This window comes from Molothrus ater, chromosome 25 (assembly GCF_012460135.2).
Source record: "Molothrus ater isolate BHLD 08-10-18 breed brown headed cowbird chromosome 25, BPBGC_Mater_1.1, whole genome shotgun sequence".
In the NCBI taxonomy this organism is placed as follows: domain Eukaryota; kingdom Metazoa; phylum Chordata; class Aves; order Passeriformes; family Icteridae; genus Molothrus; species Molothrus ater.
In genome coordinates, this window is record NC_050502.2 from 6,578,087 (window position 1) to 6,595,594 (window position 17,508).

At 52.4% G+C, this 17,508-nt stretch overlaps 1 protein-coding gene across 1 annotated transcript in view; it reads left to right on the forward strand.

Moving 5' to 3' along the window:
• The window catches only part of RAP1A (RAP1A, member of RAS oncogene family), a 29,354-nt gene extending 15,627 nt beyond the window's left edge, over positions 1–13,727 (forward strand). Inside the window, exons 3-9 of the mRNA XM_036398442.2 lie at positions 1,840–1,923; positions 3,910–3,978; positions 4,727–4,783; positions 5,694–5,834; positions 8,754–8,897; positions 11,420–11,535; positions 13,003–13,727. Coding sequence (XP_036254335.1) covers positions 1,867–1,923; positions 3,910–3,978; positions 4,727–4,783; positions 5,694–5,834; positions 8,754–8,897; positions 11,420–11,506 — 555 coding nt within the window. The 5' untranslated portion in view covers positions 1,840–1,866 and the 3' untranslated portion in view covers positions 11,507–11,535; positions 13,003–13,727. The remainder of the gene's footprint in view (positions 1–1,839; positions 1,924–3,909; positions 3,979–4,726; positions 4,784–5,693; positions 5,835–8,753; positions 8,898–11,419; positions 11,536–13,002) is intronic.
• The last annotated feature ends 3,781 nt before the right edge of the window (positions 13,728–17,508 follow it).

Below are 17,508 nucleotides of genomic sequence, written 5' to 3' on the forward strand. Positions count from 1 at the left end.
TAGTTCACAGCTAAATTTAACCCTTAGCATGATTGCTTTCTGGGTTTTCTTTAGTGGAACAGACTGTGGGAGATGAAGACAAACTGGATCAATAAGTTGCATTTATGCTTTATAAAAAATGCATCAGCTTTTAATTTTTAGGGATTATCAAGAGGAAACGAATTGTTAATTGGAATTCCCCTCTCCTTCCCATTCAAAATCACGATTTTAGAAAGAAAGGAAGTGAATGTCACTTCTCAGGGAAATGGTCAAGCAGAAGAGCTTACAGTTCCCAGAATTCAGCCAGAGCTGTTGTCAGTGTCCTGGAGTGCACAGCCATGCCTGCTCTGCCTTTGGGCAGTTTCTGGAAAACCCCTTTCAGTTTGAGTTGATTTCACAACTTGCAGTTAGGCAACTGCAGCTCACATGGGCTTCAAGAGTTGGAGAGAAACCTCCTCCAGGTGCCTGAAACGAGGGGCTGCATGGATTGCTTGAGCCCTGCTCCCTGCCCAGGGCTTGGAGGAGGGAAGGGCAGCTTCCCTCGGCTGTGTGAACGCAGAGCCTCAGCACAGGCAAGCCCTTTGCTTCTGGTATTCTGCCTTAAAACCAGTTTGAAGTTGTGCTAAACTGATCACAGAAACCTGTGTCCCTCTCCGGCTGCCCGTGGGATGTTTGAGTTTTTGGTTTTTGTACCGGGTGACACTCAGCCCGTGGGACGGGCTGGGGGTGAGGGCTGAGCGCGGTGGCTGGGGAGCTCCCCAGCTCCTGTTGGTCCCAGTTCAGCTCAGACTGGTGATGGGTGAGCGGCAGCGCATGGGGCTCCTCTGGACTCTGTTTTGCATCTTCCCCTTGGGAGTCCAAGTGGCAGAAGAGACCCTGCCCCGATTCAGTGGTCGCATCAACTCCAGACCCAGGTTGGCAGGGAGGCGTGCACGTCGCAGAGCTGGAAACACAGAACACACCCCCTGTTCTTCACAGGCTCCGGGTGCATTTCTCTACCAAAGCCCTTGGAGGACGTTTTCCTTCCCCAAGGCTGTATCTGGGAGCCCATAGTCCCGTGGCAGGGTTGGTTTGCAGCCTGGTGTGTGTGTGCAGCCTTACTTGGGAAGGAAGCGCGGCCCTGCGGAAGGGGCTCGGCGCTGAGCTCATTGTTTGCTGCAGGGACAGCCCAGCCTGCCTGCTCTGTAAACACTCTGGCCACTGTTTATCACTGCCTTTGTCATTTGCCTTATTTGTCAGGGAATCTCGAGGAGCACGAGAAGTTTGCTGCTGCTGCAGAGTGACTTGAGGGAGTTGCAAGATTTCCATAAAAAGGCAGAGTCTGTGCTGGGCGAGCAGAGAGCTCTGCCTTGGCAGCCGTCTGCTGGGCCTGACCTTTTCCAGAGAGAAAACACTGACCTAAATCCCTCCCTGCTGGGGGTGGAGGGGAGAAGGAAACCTCTTGACTTGCTTCTTTCTGTTCTAATTTTCCTGTCCCGTGCTCTGGTTGGTGCCATGAAATGCTGAGGAAGCAGAGGACGGGCAGTGGCAGCTCGTGGTGCCCGGCACAGCCTCTGTGTTTGTCCCCTGGGTTTCCATCCTCTTCCTCTCTGGCTGAGGAAGCAGAGGACGGGCAGTGGCAGCTCGTGGTGCCCGGCACAGCCTCTGTGTTTGTCCCCTGGCCTTTCCATCCTCTTCCTCTCTGAGCACTGCAGGACCCAGCTGTGGCCATTTCCCCTGACCTGGGGCTCTCAGAGTGGCCTTCTCAAGCTGAGTGTTCAGGAAAATGAAACCCAAGCTGGCAGTAAGGGCAGTGAAGGCATTCTCACTCTCAGGAGCCCCCAGCTCTGTGCTCTAACTCTGCCTTTTCTCTGCCCTCAGGTCGCTGCTCTCTGAACAGCCCACACCATGCGTGAGTACAAGCTGGTGGTCCTTGGTTCAGGAGGTGTGGGCAAGTCTGCTCTGGTGAGTCTGGGGCCAGCCCTGAGCCCTACCCAGCCCTGCAGCTGCCTGGCTCCCTGCACACCGGGGCACTGCTGCTCTGGGCAGCTTGGGTCACTTCTGTGATGTGCCAGGACTCACTAGCCACTGTGCCAGTGCTGGGGAGCTGTGCCCTGGCTCAGGAGAGGTGATTAATTGCTGCTAATTAGTGTGTCATGTCTGCTTCCTGCACGGGTGCTGTGCTGTGCAGAGCTGAGTATCTGTGAGCGTTGCAGGCCCAAGGGCAGGGGCACAGCAGGGGAAATCTGGCTGGAATCAATCACAGGATCAATCCCAGAGCTGGGGTTCAGCCCTGCACACCTCCAGGGCTCTGGGTTTTCCATCCTGAGTCAGCAGCTGGCTCAGAGCAGCAGCCCTGAGGAGCATCCACAGCCCCTGCAGAGAGGGAGGAGCAGCACTTTGCTCTCCTGGAGTGCTTGTCCTGTTCCCAAGGAGAGCTTTCCACAGCAGAGCTGATAGTGAACGCTGTGAGAGGGACTCCTGTCACCCATTTATCACTCACCAGTCCAGCAGCTCTCTCCAGCAGAGAGGCAAAGAACTGGTCAAGTGAGAGTTATCTACAACAAGGAACTGCAGTGTTCCTTGTCACAGGCATGATAATGGCTGAGCAGCTTTCATGTCCTGCCTCATTGTTTATTCTGCTGCCACAGCCAGGTAACGATCCTGGTAAATCACCTGCAGAATCCCAGTGAACAGGAGGAGCCAGTACTCAGTTGTACATCAAATTTGATGCACTCTTCCAGCAATCCCATCCTAATCACTACAAGGTGTTTACAAGGTGTAATTTTTTTACAAGCTCTGTTCCTCCACAGCAATGTCAGCAATCTGTATTACTTTTGCCACCAGCACTTCCCTGATTATCTTTATTTTCTTATGTAACACTGAAAGACTCACTAGGTGGAGTGGAGCACTTAGTAGTATGCTGTAAATAAAAATTACTCAGCATCTGACATGCTTGAATTTCCTTCTCTGTGATGTGAAGTCTGAGTCAGCACCATCCCTGACCTTTTGATCAGCTGAAATGCAAATACTCAAATAGTCTGGTAAACAAAAGTTAAATTCTTTTTGACAGGCTGGCTGCTAAGTCAGCATATTTGGTAATTCATATGCATGAATTTGGTAATTCATGATCCATTGTTTTTATAGCAGCACACAGTAATTGCCAGTTAGCAGCTAGGAGTGGATAATATTTAGCTTTCACACAGTCTGTGTACTTATTTACAAGCATTAGCGAGGAGAGGTTACAAGGTGGGATTTAAAATCATATGGGGGTCACTTTAAATTTCATTCTTCCAAGTGCACAAAGTGACCTGTGCAACAAAGAGCCTGGTGTTCATGGCCAGCCCTGTGTGCCCCGGGTGCAGAGGACAAACTGGGGCTGTTCCACTGCAGCTCTTCCTTGGTTTAACTCTGCTGTGCCAGCCCAGTGCTGCTGCTGCCTCTGGTGACTCTGATGGACACAGCTACAAGGCCACAGTTGTTCAGCAGCTTTTGTTTCCTGTACAGCACTTTCATCCCATTTCTGAGGCTGAAACTCTCCTGGAGGGGCAGAGGGTGACGCAGCTCACAAGGGTGCCCAGTGGTGCAGAGCCTTGCAGAGAACTGGAAACTGAAGCTGGGCTGCACCACCCAAACAGAGGGAAACTTCTAAAGGCCTTGGATCTACACAGAACCCCAAAACACCCCCAGATTTGCAGTTTCTCTCTTGGCCTTTCTTTTCACCTGTAATAGATGAAGTCCACCAGAGATCAAGAGTGTCTCACGTCAGCCAGATTGTCACGCTCAGGGCAATTTTATTTTCAAAATAGAAATGTTATGTCTTTTTCTCTGGTCCTCACTATTGAATTTAAAAGCAGATTCACTGTTGTTACTTTTTCCTGAAGTGCTCTTGGTGAATGTTTCTGGCTGTGTTCAGCTCACTTGGGATTTCTTTCTTCCCTTCCTCCCCAGACTGTACAGTTCGTTCAGGGAATTTTTGTTGAAAAATATGACCCAACAATAGAAGATTCATACAGAAAGGTAAAGCACCATCAGTTTTATTTCTTCCAAGTCCCACAGAGGGAATTCGTGGGGCTGCTCTGGGTGCAGGGTGGAGCTGCTGGGCAGAAGTCCTTGCAGGGTCCCTGGGCTGTTACATAACCCAGGCACAGAGCTGCTTTCTTCCCTGGATGGGTGTCAAGTGAGCCATTGTTCCACGGATTAGCAGAAGTGTCAGCACATTAAAGGCACCAAAACATACACTAAAAACTTGTGACATTTGTGGCTGCGATAATTCAATTAAATTGTGCTGTGAGTTCTGCTGTTAAATTTACTTGACTTTCCTGGAATTACCCTCTTTAGATCCAAGACATTTCTCAGAGAGTGGAAGATTTGCAAAGTCTCACTCTGAGGGTCCTGAAATATTTTGCATTTTCTTCTCTTCCTTACTCCCTTCTCTCCGGGCAGCAAAGAAAAATTCAAGTTTTAAGGTGCTTTGATTTGTAAGAGTGGATTAAGTCGAGATATTTCCAATCTCACTTAAGTTGAGATGTTTACAGTGAGCTGCTCATTTAAGCCTTGCTAATGAAGGGAGTCCTGGAGCATGTGAGCTGACCCAGATGCCTGGCTGGGGGCATGGTTAATCCTCTAAGAGCAGAGCTGCTCGGCCCTGGGGATGCAGGTGCTCTTTGCTGAGAGCCCTTTGTGCAGAGGTGCAGCCAGAGCTGAGATTTCTCTTGCCTGTCCCACTGCAGACCATTGATTCTGAGCTTTTGTTCCTTTTCCCCAGCAAGTGGAGGTAGACTGTCAGCAGTGTATGCTGGAGATCCTCGACACAGCAGGGACAGTAAGTGCCATTTCTTGATCTCATTGCTGTAATCCTGCCCAGGCAAGGCAGTCAATCAGCTGCAGTCATTTCAATGAAGGATTTTGTTAGATAACCTCAGCAGTGAGGTGGGTGCCAGGGCCTGGTGAGCTCTCCCCAGTGCTGGCACACAGGGGCTGGTGCCTCCTGTGCCACCCCCAGATCAGCATTCTGCTCTGGGAGGGTTTCAAACACGAATTTGCCAGGGGCCACAAGGACACAGGCTGCAGCAGTGCCAGCCCAGGGGCTGCTCCCCAGCAGGGCTGCCCCGGCGCCTCCCTGGCACAGCCCTGCAGCTGGCACTGCCCTGCTGTCCCTCAGCTGGCACTGCCCTGCCGCTGGCACTGCCCTGCAGCTGGCACTGCCCTGCAGCTGGCACGGCCCTGCTGTCCTGCAGCTGGCACGGCCCTGCCCCAGCACAGCAGCCCTGGGGGCTGGCAGCACTCCCCAGGCTCCTGGTGCTCCCTGGAACTTGGTTTTATTGAGAAAGCCCTGCAAAGCCTCAGCAGCAGGGGCAGGAATCGTTGCTGGATGGGCCTGGTAAAGGTCCTGGCCCTGCTGGGGCTCTGAGCTGGCACTGTCCAGCCTGCTCTGGCATTTCAGTCAGTAAAACCATGCAGAGATGCTTTTATTGCTGCTCTTCATCTTTTCCCCATTTTTCCAAGAAGCCCTTTATTAAGGGAAAAAAAACCCCAAAACACCAAACCAAAGGGAAAGAGAGTGTTAATGCTTTTATTCAATTTCCATGCTCCAGTGGGTTTCTGTGAGGGGTAAATATGTAAATCCATCTGTGGCACTGCGTTCTTGTCTCCAGTACAATAGGAGTATTCCTGTGGAACTGTTCATTAGCTGCATTCTCCAGCTAATTACTGTAAAAAACGTTTGCTTGCAGGAGCAATTCACAGCCATGAGGGACCTGTACATGAAGAATGGGCAGGGGTTTGCACTAGTTTATTCTATCACAGCACAGTCCACGTTCAACGACCTCCAGGACCTGCGGGAACAGATCCTCCGGGTGAAGGACACTGAGGATGTGAGTAGAACATGCCTGGGTTCCTCTCTGCAAGTGCTTAAGGAGCTTTGCTCTCAAAGCACCACAGCCTGGGTGTTTACATACAAAGCCTCTTTCAGGGGATCTCCTCGGGGAGTGTTCAGTGAGTTTTCAGGGCCTTGTAGCTTTCAGTGCTGTTGTTTGAGGCACAGCACCTGCCAAGGGACATCACAAAATCAGATTTTCCCATGTCCTGGAGGCCACAGTCTTCTGAAATGCTGGGAGTTGATTGAAAGCAGCATTACTTCACTTCTCCTCCTTTAAACTCCTTTCCAGGATTGGCATTTTCTTCTTTCTCTGTGCTTTAGCTGTGCTTTATTTCCCTCAGAGTTAGGGCCAGTCGTGGTAAGGATGTTCCCAGTAGCTCTGCCTGGCACTGGAGACTGGGAGGGCTGGGACAGATGTGGGAAGGGGAAAGTTCAAATCTGTCCCCCAAGGAGGTCCCACAGTGCCAGGAACGAAACCATCAGGGGCCTGACAGAGCCTTGGGTTGTTTTGGGTGTTTGGAGCCCTTTTTAACTGAAGGGCAGATGAGCTGTGGGGAGTTTGGGGTGTGACAGAAGACGGGCCAGGCTCAGGTGAGGGTGGCTCTGTCCCCTGGATCGTGGTCCTGTGCTGTTCCCTGCCTGCAGTGGCCCTGGGCCCTCCTTGCTTTAACCAGCTGAGCTTTTCCTTGGTGCCAAACTGCTTTTCCTTGGTGCCAAACTGCTTTTCCTTGGGCAGGCATTACTGTGGGGTAAATCCCCGCTGCAGGACCCTGAGCTGGGCTTGGCTGTGCTCGCAGGGGAATTTGTGCCCTGAGCTGGGCAGGTTCATCCCCAGCAGACACTGGGGATGGTGTCTCTCAAGTTTGAGAACCTTTTGAACATTTAAGCTGCATTTTCCTGAGTTAGGAAATGTTCTCCTTTCTGTCTTTCACACCAGAACATGTCCAAAGTCCCAGTATATCAATCATTACATTATCTGTATCTGGAAGAGTTTAAATTCCAATCTCCTACACCTAACAGTAAATGATCAAAGGTAGTTGCTCACCAAACTCCATTTTTGGATAAACCAATAATATCTTCTGCAATAATCTTACACAGTTTCATGTCTTCAAACCTGTACTGCTTACTCATCTCAGTATCACTTTTTGCCCTATTATTTCACATCTTCATACACTTTGCTTTTTTGCTGAACATGTCCATAACACATTTTCATGTTTCAGTATGAGAAATTTTCTCTTAACTGTCTAGAAAACTCTAAAGAACAGGATATTTACCACTCTATCTAAGCTGATAGAGCCCGAGATCTGATTTCAAATGAGCTTTATTTGCATTTGCTTCAACTGTACTGTGGCTTCAGGTTCCTGATGTGATAAGGAAAATTTATGTCTCAAAAATAAAAATATGAGCATTCTCTAATGGGTATGGCTGGGAGTTTTAAGGAGAAAAATTAATCTTGAGTGTAGTTGTGTCAGGAAGAGACCACAAATATTAACACTGAAGCAGATTAAAACCACACAGTGTGTTGTAAATCACCAAATGAATGGGGTAGTGATTTATTTTCCAGCTGGACAGGACTCTGTTTCTGCTCACAGAATGTGTTGGAGGAAATTAAACGGGGGCAGTCCCCTAGCAGCAGCTCTTGGGGTTTTCTGCTTCCCCTGGGTGTGAGGAAGCAGGAGATGCTGCTGGGCTGGGGCACTCCTGGCGCTGCCCTGCTCCCAGCCAGAGCTGCAGCTGGCCCAGGTGGCAGAGCCCAGGTGTGCCAGCGCTGGGCTCTGCTGGGGACAGCCCTGGGGCAGCTCCTGGCAGTGGCACTTGGGCTGCTCGGAGAGATTTGGGGTTTTTCCCTTGCTGAGGGTGTTACAGAATCCCAGAGTGATGTGGGTTGGGAGGGTGCCCAGAGCTCAGCCCTGGGCAGGGACAGCTCCAGAGCCCCAGGGAGCTCCAGTCCTGTCCAGGCTGGCCTGGGACACCTCCTTCTGTACCTGCTGGGGACACCTGGAGGGCCACAGCTGTGCCAGGCCCTGCAGAGGGGCAGAGCCACTTCATCATTGTCCCTTGGTTTTTATTGGGTTCATCCTGCATTTCCCATTCTGCATTTCCCATTCTGCATTTCCCATTCTGCATTTCCCCTCCTGCATTTCCCATTCTGCATTTCCCATTCTGCATTTCCCCCCCTGCATTTCCCCCCCTGCATTTCCCCCCCCTGCATTTCCCATTCTGCATTTCCCATTCTGCATTTCCCATTCTGCATTTCCCCCCCTGCATTTCCCATTCTGCATTCCCATTCTGCATTTCCCCCCCTGCATTTCCCATTCTGCATTTCCCATTCTGCATTTCCCATCCTGCATTTCCCCCCCTGCATTTCCCCTCCTGCATTCCCCCCCCTGCATTTCCCCCCCTGCATTCCCCCTCCTGCATTTCCCATTCTGCATTTCCCATTCTGCATTTCCCATTCTGCATTTCCCATTCTGCATTTCCCCTCCTGCATTTCCCATTCTGCATTTCCCATTCTGCATTTCCCATTCTGCATTTCCCCTCCTGCATTTCCCATTCTGCATTTCCCATTCTGCATTTCCCCTCCTGCATTTCCCATTCTGCATTTCCCATTCTGCATTCCCCCTCCTGCATTTCCCATTCTGCATTTCCCATTCTGCATTTCCCATTCTGCATTTCCCATTCTGCATTTCCCCTCCTGCATTTCCCATTCTGCATTTCCCATTCTGCATTTCCCCCCCTGCATTTCCCCCCCTGCATTTCCCCCCCTGCATTTCCCCCCCTGCATTTCCCCCCCTGCATTTCCCCTCCTGCATTTCCCCCCCTGCATTTCCCCCCTCATCCTGAGAGCCACAGCACACAGAGCTCCCTGCACATGACCTTGCTGATGGATTTCTCCCCTGTTGCTCCCTTCCAGGTTCCCATGATTCTGGTTGGCAATAAATGTGACCTGGAGGAAGAGCGAGTCGTGGGCAAAGAGCAGGGGCAGAACTTAGCACGACAGTGGTGTAACTGTGCCTTTCTAGAATCATCTGCAAAGTCGAAAATCAACGTAAATGAGGTGAGCACCTCCTGTTCCCTGTGTTCCCGGCATGAACGAGGCACTTTGAGCCCTGTGTGTCTGAGCAGTGTGCCAGGCACTCTGTGTCTGCCTCCCTTTTGGGAGGGATGGGCTCCCTTTCCCCTGCACAGCCAGGGTGACTCCCCAGGCTGGTGTTTCACAGCCTCTCCCAGGGCCATGAGCAGCAGAGGGCCCTGAGCTGGATGACTTTTAGTTGAGATAAACTTTATCTGGAGAGAACGTTGTGTCACAATAACTGCTGCCATTCCCAGCGTGGGTGATGCCCCGTTGTGCTCCTTGTCTTGTGTGGGGCTGGCTGTTGCTTTTGGAATATTTGCATTTCTGGCTGCAGGTGCCTCATCACAGCCCCTGCAAGCCCCCAGCTCCCTAAAACCGTGCCCAAAGCCAGACCTGAGCAGTTCCCTGAGTTTAACTGAGCCCCCTGTGCTCTGGGTGCTCCTGCTGCTGCCTGGGGCAGCTCTGCTCCACATCAGGCACCACCAGGCTTTGTTCTGTGCTGGAGTTATCTGCCTGTGCCAGAGGCCAAGCTTGCAGGCACAAAGGCTGAGCTGACCCCGTGCAGCAGAGCTGGGCTGGTTCCAGCTGATAACTGGGACCGTTCAGGGCTGTGGGATAAGCAGGAGCAGCGGGATCTTGGCCTGGGCCCAGCTGCCCTGGCAGCCAGCAGGATGGGCTGGGAGGGAGGGGAGCCCCAGGAGCTGAGAATTGCAGCTCTGGGCTGGGATTGGCCCTGCTGAGGGCTCAGGATGGGCTGGGAGGGCTCAGGAGCCCCAGGAGCTGAGAATTGCAGCTCTGGGCTGGGATTGGCCCTGCTGAGGGCTCAGGAGCCCCAGGAGCTGAGAATTGCAGCTCTGGGCTGGGATTGGCCCTGCTGAGGGCTCAGGATGGGCTGGGAGGGCTCAGGAGCCCCAGGAGCTGAGAATTGCAGCTCTGGGCTGGGATTGGCCCGGCTGAGGGCTCAGGAGCCCCAGGAGCTGAGAATTGCAGCTCTGGGCTGGGATTGGCCCGGCTGAGGGCTCAGGAGCCCCAGGAGCTGAGAATTGCAGCTCTGGGCTGGGATTAGCCCTGCTGAGGGCTCAGGAGCAGCAGAGCTGAGCCAGGCTGCTGCCAGCAGGGATTGTTTGTGTGTCTGGGCTGGGGATGCAGCTCAGCCCTCAGCAGATGCCCAGCAGGGCTGGGAGCATCCCCACTCTCTGGGGTGCCCCTGCCCCTCCTCAGGCCTCACCCCGTGGTCAGGGGCTCCTTCCTGGGGGGAATCCTGCCTGTCCCTGCTGGCTCTGCAGCCCCGGGAGGTCACAGCAGAATGTGCTTATCCGGGGGTGATTCCTGCTCTCCTCGTGACCTCCGTGTTCTGCTTCCCTGCCAGCTGATATTTCCTAGCTGTGAAAAGCACAAAGGCTGAGGAAACCAAAGAGAGGAACTGTGAATGAAGCAGCTCAGTGCACTGGGAGTGTGTCCTGCTGCCTCCTGGGCTGGGCAGGCATTTGCATTCTTTTGGGGTTTATTCTTGCTTTCTCACTACTTTTGGAGTTTCTAAATTTGTTAAAATCTAGGTGAAGAGTGATAAATTCCCACATGCATTTGCTGCATGTGAATCAGACCTTTCAGATAATAAGTTTTTAATCCAGATGACCTTCTGGGGACCTCTGAGGTGCTCGTGTAGCACGCTGACTCCTTTTAGGGATGGTGGCATTCCTGAAACCTTGTTGCAGATGGCCGTGCTCACAGTCAGTTCTAGCACCTAAATAATCTGATTTATGAGAAGGGAAAATGTCAAATTTCAGTTGTTACAGTGTGTTATAAACAGTGTTAGAAACTGTTTCTTCGTCTTGTGAATTTCTCTGGAATCAACAAGAATTTGTGAGCTGTCGGCCACTCCAGGAAGGGGAAAAAACAAACAAGGACAAGGGTGGAGCCCTCTGAAGGTTGAAATATTTCTCCTCAATGCTGTGACCCAGCTCCAAGCATTTTTGCAAAGCTCATTTTGCTATAAATGGGTTGAGTCTTGCTGGGAAAACAACTCCCAGCAGCAGCAGCAGCAGCAGCAGCAGCACTCACCGAGCCCTGAGCTGCAGGAAGGCCCTGGGCTGTCCCTGGTGGCAATGGGAGCTCAGGGCTGTCCCCTCCCTGCACGGGGGTGCCCTGGCCTGCTGATCCTTGAGCATTTTCTGCCTGTTTTAAAAACCCCTTTGTTAATCCCGATTTTCTCCCCCTTCTCCAAAGCAAGGAAACTGCTGCCATTTCACTGCCCTGCTCTTCTGGAGGCTTTGGTGGGGATAAACTGAGTTTCCAGCTCCCTTATGTTCTGCACACTGATGGGAGCTTTGGGTTTCTTCTTCCATAAGCAGCTGCTAGAGAAAGGTGTAATAAATTCAAGCAGTTTAATTGAATTTACACAACTGCAGCCACCAGGAAAGAGCTGTCAGCTCCCCAGCCTGCCTCAGTTCTCACAGCTTGTGTTTTGTCACTCGGGGTTTTCAGCTTGTGTTTTTCATTTGCAGATCTTTTATGACCTGGTCAGACAGATAAATAGAAAAACACCAGTGGAAAAGAAGAAGCCTAAAAAGAAATCATGTCTGCTGCTTTAGACTCCCATCACGCAGCAGCTCTGAGCCAGGTAAGAGGGGCCTGAGTCCCACCTGGGCCAGGTGAGCAGAGCAGCTCCCAACAGAGCCCCTTCCCTCTGCTGCTGCTCCTGGGCTGTGACTGAGCAGGGGCTTTCTGCTGAGCCCAGGGCTCGCTCGTGCTCCTTTTCATCCTCTGAGAGATGTTAGTTACCCTCTGTAAATGCTGGTGTTACTGCTGCCACTGCTGTCCCCATGCTGGGACCTTTGGGGACAATTACAAATTGCTTTTGTAGGGACGTGGGGTTCAGTGGGGCACAAATTAAAAAATAAAACAACCCAAACCAAAACAAGCATTAAAAAAAACCCCAAAACAAACCCAACCAAAAAGCACACCAAGACTGGACACAGCTATAAATAATCTTCCTGTGTGTCTTGGCAGGGAGCTCTGTGTGCTCACAGCTGTTCTGTCATGCTCTGGAAGGGAACTGCAGCTGCAGGGTTGGGACAGAAATGTCCCCATTTGGGGCAGAGAGGGGCACTGGGTGCTGTGCTGTGCTCTGTGCTGAGCTGAGCTGAGCTGAGCTGTGCTGTGTTGTGTGCTGTGCTCTGTGCTCTGTGCTGTGTGCTCTGTGCTGTGCTCTGTGTGCTCTGTGTGCTCTGTGCTCTGTGCTGTGTGCTCTTTGTGCTCTGTGTGCTCTGTGCTGTGCTCTGTGCTGTGTGCTCTGTCCTGTGTGCTCTGTGCTCTGCTCTGTGCTCTGCTCTGTGCTCTGCTCTGTGTGCTCTGTGTGCTCTGTGCTGTGCTGTCCTGTGTGCTCTGTGCTCTGTGCTGTGCTCTGTTCTGTGCTCTGTGCTGTGCTGTGTGCTCTGTGCTGTGCTCTGTGTGCTCTGTGTGCTCTGTGCTGTGTTCTGTGCTGAGCTGTGTGCTCTGTGTTCTGTGCTGTGCTCTGCTCTGTGCTCTGTGTGCTCTGTGCTCTGTGCTGTGCTCTGTGCTCTGTGCTGTGCTCTGTGCTGAGCTGTGTGCTCTGTGTGTTCTGTGCTGTGCTCTGTGTGCTCTGTGCTCTGCTCTGTGCTCTGTGTGCTCTGTGCTCTGTGCTGTGTGCTCTGTCCTGTGTGCTCTGTGCTCTGTGCTCTGCTCTGTGCTGTGCTCTGTGTGCTCTGTGTGCTCTGTGCTCTGTGCTGTGCTCTGTTCTGTGCTCTGTGTGCTCTGTGCTGTCCAGCCCAGCCCAGCCCTGGCCGTGGGCACTGCTGCTATCAGGCAGGGGCAGCAGGCTGGCACTTGGCTGGCACTTGGCTGGCACTTGGCTGGCACTGCTCTGGCCCTGATAAAACCCAGCATTTGGAGAGTTGCACTCCCACAGTCTCCTGCTTTCTGGCCTAGGAACAGCCCTGAGTTCTGGGAAAAAGGAGCTGCTCTGCTGCCTGTGGGCCCTTGGTTTTCAGGCCCTGGAGGGCACTGGTGGCACCAGCAGAGTAAGAAATGTCCCCCCATCATCTTCGTTTGTGTTTTCTCCCTCCAGATTGCAGGAATGAAGAACTGTTGCCTAAATGGAAAGTGCCAGCATTCCCAACTTCAGAACCTTATGGAAATGAGTAACATATCGGAAGAAGCTTCTCCTGTTTTTTATCTCCTGCGGGAAGAATTTAGATCTTAAAAATGGTTTGCACACAGTCCCTGGAAAAAGCAGTTGCTCTGTGTATATCTCTTGGAAATTAAAGCCAATATTCCTCCTCCTTTGCAATAGCAATTAACAGATGTGAAAATAAATATAATTGACTCTAGCATATGATTATCCCAAGGAGCATGGATGCATTTCAAATGTTAGAGATTGCTACTCTAATTAAAATTCATATTGACCATTTTATCATAATTTCTCCCCATCAAGCACTAAAAATGTTCCACTGTTATATTTTATATCTATAACTATAGATATATATTATCCAAAATTTCCCTTTGAACTCACTGCAACAAATAACTTTTTGAGTCATTGACTTCATTTTATATTTAAAAGTTACAAAATATCATTATTTTCATTCTGCCATTGTATTCTAATTAAAAATGTTTGTGCATAATGCTTTGGAAAAATGGGTCTTTTATAGGAAAAAAACTGGGATAACTGATTTCTATGGCTTTAAAAGCAAAAATATATAATATACTAAACCAACTCTAATATTGCTTCTTGTGTTTTACTGTCACAGATTAAATTACAGCTTTTATGAATGATTAAATTTTAGTACATTTTCATTTTTGTTTCTGTGTTTTTGTTACCGTTTCCAGCCTTTGGGTTTGCTCCCTGTTCTGGGAGTTCCTCTCCCATCCTGGTGGTTCGGGGGCTTTGTTGAGGTGCCCCCAATACCCCGTGCTGTATTTCATGTACCCCTCCCAAGGGACAGCAGGCAGCTCCTGTGTTTCCTCTTGGCCTTTTACAGGTGGGACTGCTGCAGGTATTTCCTCTGATATTTCCTCTGATATTTCCTCTGCACAGTGCCTCTGCTGTGCACAAGTTTGGTTCCATCCCAAGCTCTGTCTGCCCTGGAGGATGATCCTCACTTTCAAACCCGGCTTTGGCCGCTGGTCCCTGCTCAGCTGAAGGGGTTTCCTGTGTCATTTTGGGGCTGTTCCTTGTGTTCTTCAGTCCCTGTTGTTTGTGAAGTGTCAAGGAGCAGGGTCTGAAGAGGCCCGGGCTGCTCCATCCTCTGTGTGTGCAGGGGAGAGCCCGAGGGACCCCGAGCTCCTGCCCCCCTCGAGTGGGTGAGAGCAGAAAGAGCCAGGGCAGGAGCTGGCGCTGGGTCAGTGCCCTGCACCCCTGGGGAGCTCGGGGCAAACCGGGGCAGCAGGGGATGGAAACAGCATTCTCTGAAACTGCTCTAATCCAGCTGGTGAATGACAGAGAGCCCAGCTCCTAATGCAGGTCAGGCCAGGCTGGATGCAAACATCTGGATGGTGTGACAGCATCTGGATGGTGTGACAGCATCTGGATGATGTGACAGCATCTGGATGGTGTGACTGCATCTGGATGGTGTGACAACATCTGCCTTCCGACCAGCACAGCTGCTTCAGCTGCTTGTCCTCAAGGCAGCCCTGCAGCTCCTTTTTCAGGAGGAGCAGAAGCGCCGTGCTGGCAGGCTGGTTATCTTTCTGAAATGTAGAATATTTTAGCAATAAAGTAATTTCAGAGAACGTGGTGATCGCTGCACGTCTCTGTATAAACCGGGGCACAGAGTGGGGTGCACGTGGGCTGAGTGAGGATGGGGATGGGGATGAGGATGAGGATGGGGATGAGGATGAGGATGAGGATGGGATGAGGATGAGGATGAGGATGAGGATGAGGATGAGGATGAGGATGGGATGGGGATGAGGATGGGATGAGGATGGGGATGAGGATGGGGATGAGGATGGGATGAGGATGAGGATGGGGATGAGGATGGGATGGGGATGAGGATGGGATGAGGATGAGGATGGGGATGAGGATGAGGATGAGGATGGGGATGAGGATGGGATGAGGATGGGATGAGGATGAGGATGAGGATGGGGATGAGGATGAGGATGGGGATGAGGATGGGATGGGGATGAGGATGGGGATGAGGATGAGGATGGGGATGGGGATGGGGATGGGGATGGGGATGAGGATGGGGATGAGGATGGGGATGAGGATGAGGATGGGATGGGGATGAGGATGGGGATGAGGATGGGGATGGGGATGAGGATGAGGATGGGGATGAGGAGGGCGGGAGCGCTCCCGAGCCCAGGCTGCCGCTAGATGGGAGTGTGGGAGAGGCGCAGGGCTGGGAAGGCTCCATTGCCGTCGCTCTAATTCGGGATATTTGCAGCTTTCCCGCCCCTCTCCTCTCCCCTCTGCCTCCCACAAGCCGCTCCTTTTCTCACTGGATAAAAAATAAAAGTTCTTGAATGGATTTTAGCACAATAGCTGCAGTTCTGCCCCGGAGAGCCAGGTCGGACAGAAATGTCCTGAAGCACTTGCTGGTTAATGTCTCCCCGGGTCAAAAACGGCTTCACTGCAGAATGTCCTAAAGAAAGGGGAAAAGAAAAACCTCCCACAAGTCCCAGGCTTCTGCTTTTGACCAGAACCCAGCCGAGCACAGTAACGCTTTGCTGAGAGCAAAGGGACACATTTAAAATGTCCCGGAGCCACCCAGCTCCTCTGGGAGCTGTGCGCAATTCCCCAGAGACAGCCCTGGCCATCTCTGCAACGTGCAGCTCTCACTCCAGCCTGTGTTTGGCTTTTTCAGTGTTTTCTAAAGGTTATCTGAAGTCATGTTTTCCCCTCCCTCCCTCATTTGGTGGAATGATCCCACACGTCCTGCCCCACTGGGAAGGTTTAATTGCAGGTTCTGGTGCTGACCCAAGGAGTGACAGGGAGGTTTCCCAGGCTGCTCAAATCCAGGTTTGTTCTGCTGGCTCTGAGCTGCATTCCTGCCATTGCAGTGGCTGACGTGGGCAACCTGCATCCTGCAAACTTGAAAATTCACCATTAACCTTTGCAAAATCACCAAAACTAATGAATGCGTTCTTTATTTTGCCAGGACCAGGCACTGAGGGATGAAATTGGATTTTCCAGACGCCCAGGTGCCACTTGGAGAATAACCAGCATGTGCTAGCCCTCGTGGCTGGGGCTGAGCATCCTTCCCAGCCTCCTGGCTGGGCTGGGCTCTGGCACTGGTTTCCCTGCAGCAGCTGGTCAGTGCTCTGGCTTTCAGCCACAGCTCTGTCCTTCCTCCTGGAAGGAAACTCCCCAGATTTGGAGACAAACCCTGCGCAGGAGGAGGGAGAGGAGCAGGACTGGGGGCTCTGGGCTCAGTAGCCCCCAGCCAGGGCTCATTGCCAGAGCTGCAGCCTGCCAGCAGCCCTGGCACAGCTCTGCCGCCGGGGCTGGGCCCTCCTGGTCCCAGGGAAATGGGGGAGCTGTTTGTGCCGTCCTGGGACTGAAACCAGCCTTTTGTCCTCCCTTGCAGGAAGCTGCACACAAGGGAGCTCTGCTCGTTCCTCCTGTGGTGAGGCCCCATCAGCCACATTCTCCTGGGTCCTGTGGCCCCCATCTCCAGCAGGAGGCTCTTCAGAGGCAGCAGCACCAGAGGAGGCTGAAATCATCTGCCAGAGGTTTTGGACAAACAGGGAGCAGAGCTGGAAATGCAGCCCCGTGCTGAGCCAGAGCTGCCAGCCCTGGAACGGAGCCCTGGGGACCCGGGGTGGCTCAGAGGAGCCCATGGCCCTGGCCAGCCCTGGAATGGAGCCCTGGGGACCCAGGGTGGCTCAGAGGAGCCCATGGCCGGCCCTGGCCGAGGTCAAACATCCCTGGCATTTCCCTGGTGCCCCAGCCCAGATGGGGCTGGCACGGAGGCGGTCGGGGCACAAGGAGCCCTTGTGCAGGGAGGGAGGGAGGGAGGGAGGGAGGATGCTCCGGGTGCCCAGCCCGGGCCAGCTGCTGCCAGAGCCACCAACAAAGCCCAGATTGAGCGGGGAGCAGCTCCCGGGCTGGGCAGGGACTCTGGAGCTCTCTGGGGCCCTCGATCGTGCCTGCCCAGCTCAGGGGCGCTCCCGGCTCTGCTTTCCAGGAGTTTTCCAGCCAAAAAACCTGAGATGGCCCCAGCTCTCCTCCAGAACCACCCCAAGGAGAGCAGCAGCCCCCAGCCAAGCCCTCTGCCCCATGGAGGTGATCCCTAAGGTCCCTTTTTTCGCTGCAGGTGTTTGCACAGAAATCCAGTTCCTTGCAGCCCCTTTTGGGGAGCTCAGTGAAAGGAGCAGTGTTGCAGCTCTGCTGCCCCTTCCTTCCAGGCTGCTCCAAATCCTGGGGTAAATTGGCTGCAGCTCCCTTGCACCCTGACTCTCCCTGCCCGTGGCTGCAGCTGTGACATTCTGAGGGCTGCAGACATCCAGCATCCCACACCCAATCCTCATTTAGCTCTGCAAATAAGAAGTGTCAAGCAGCTGTGTCAGTTTGGCTTAAATTCACAGGAGAAATCATTTGATTTGAAGCAGTTTATGTTATTAAATATGACTGCACAGG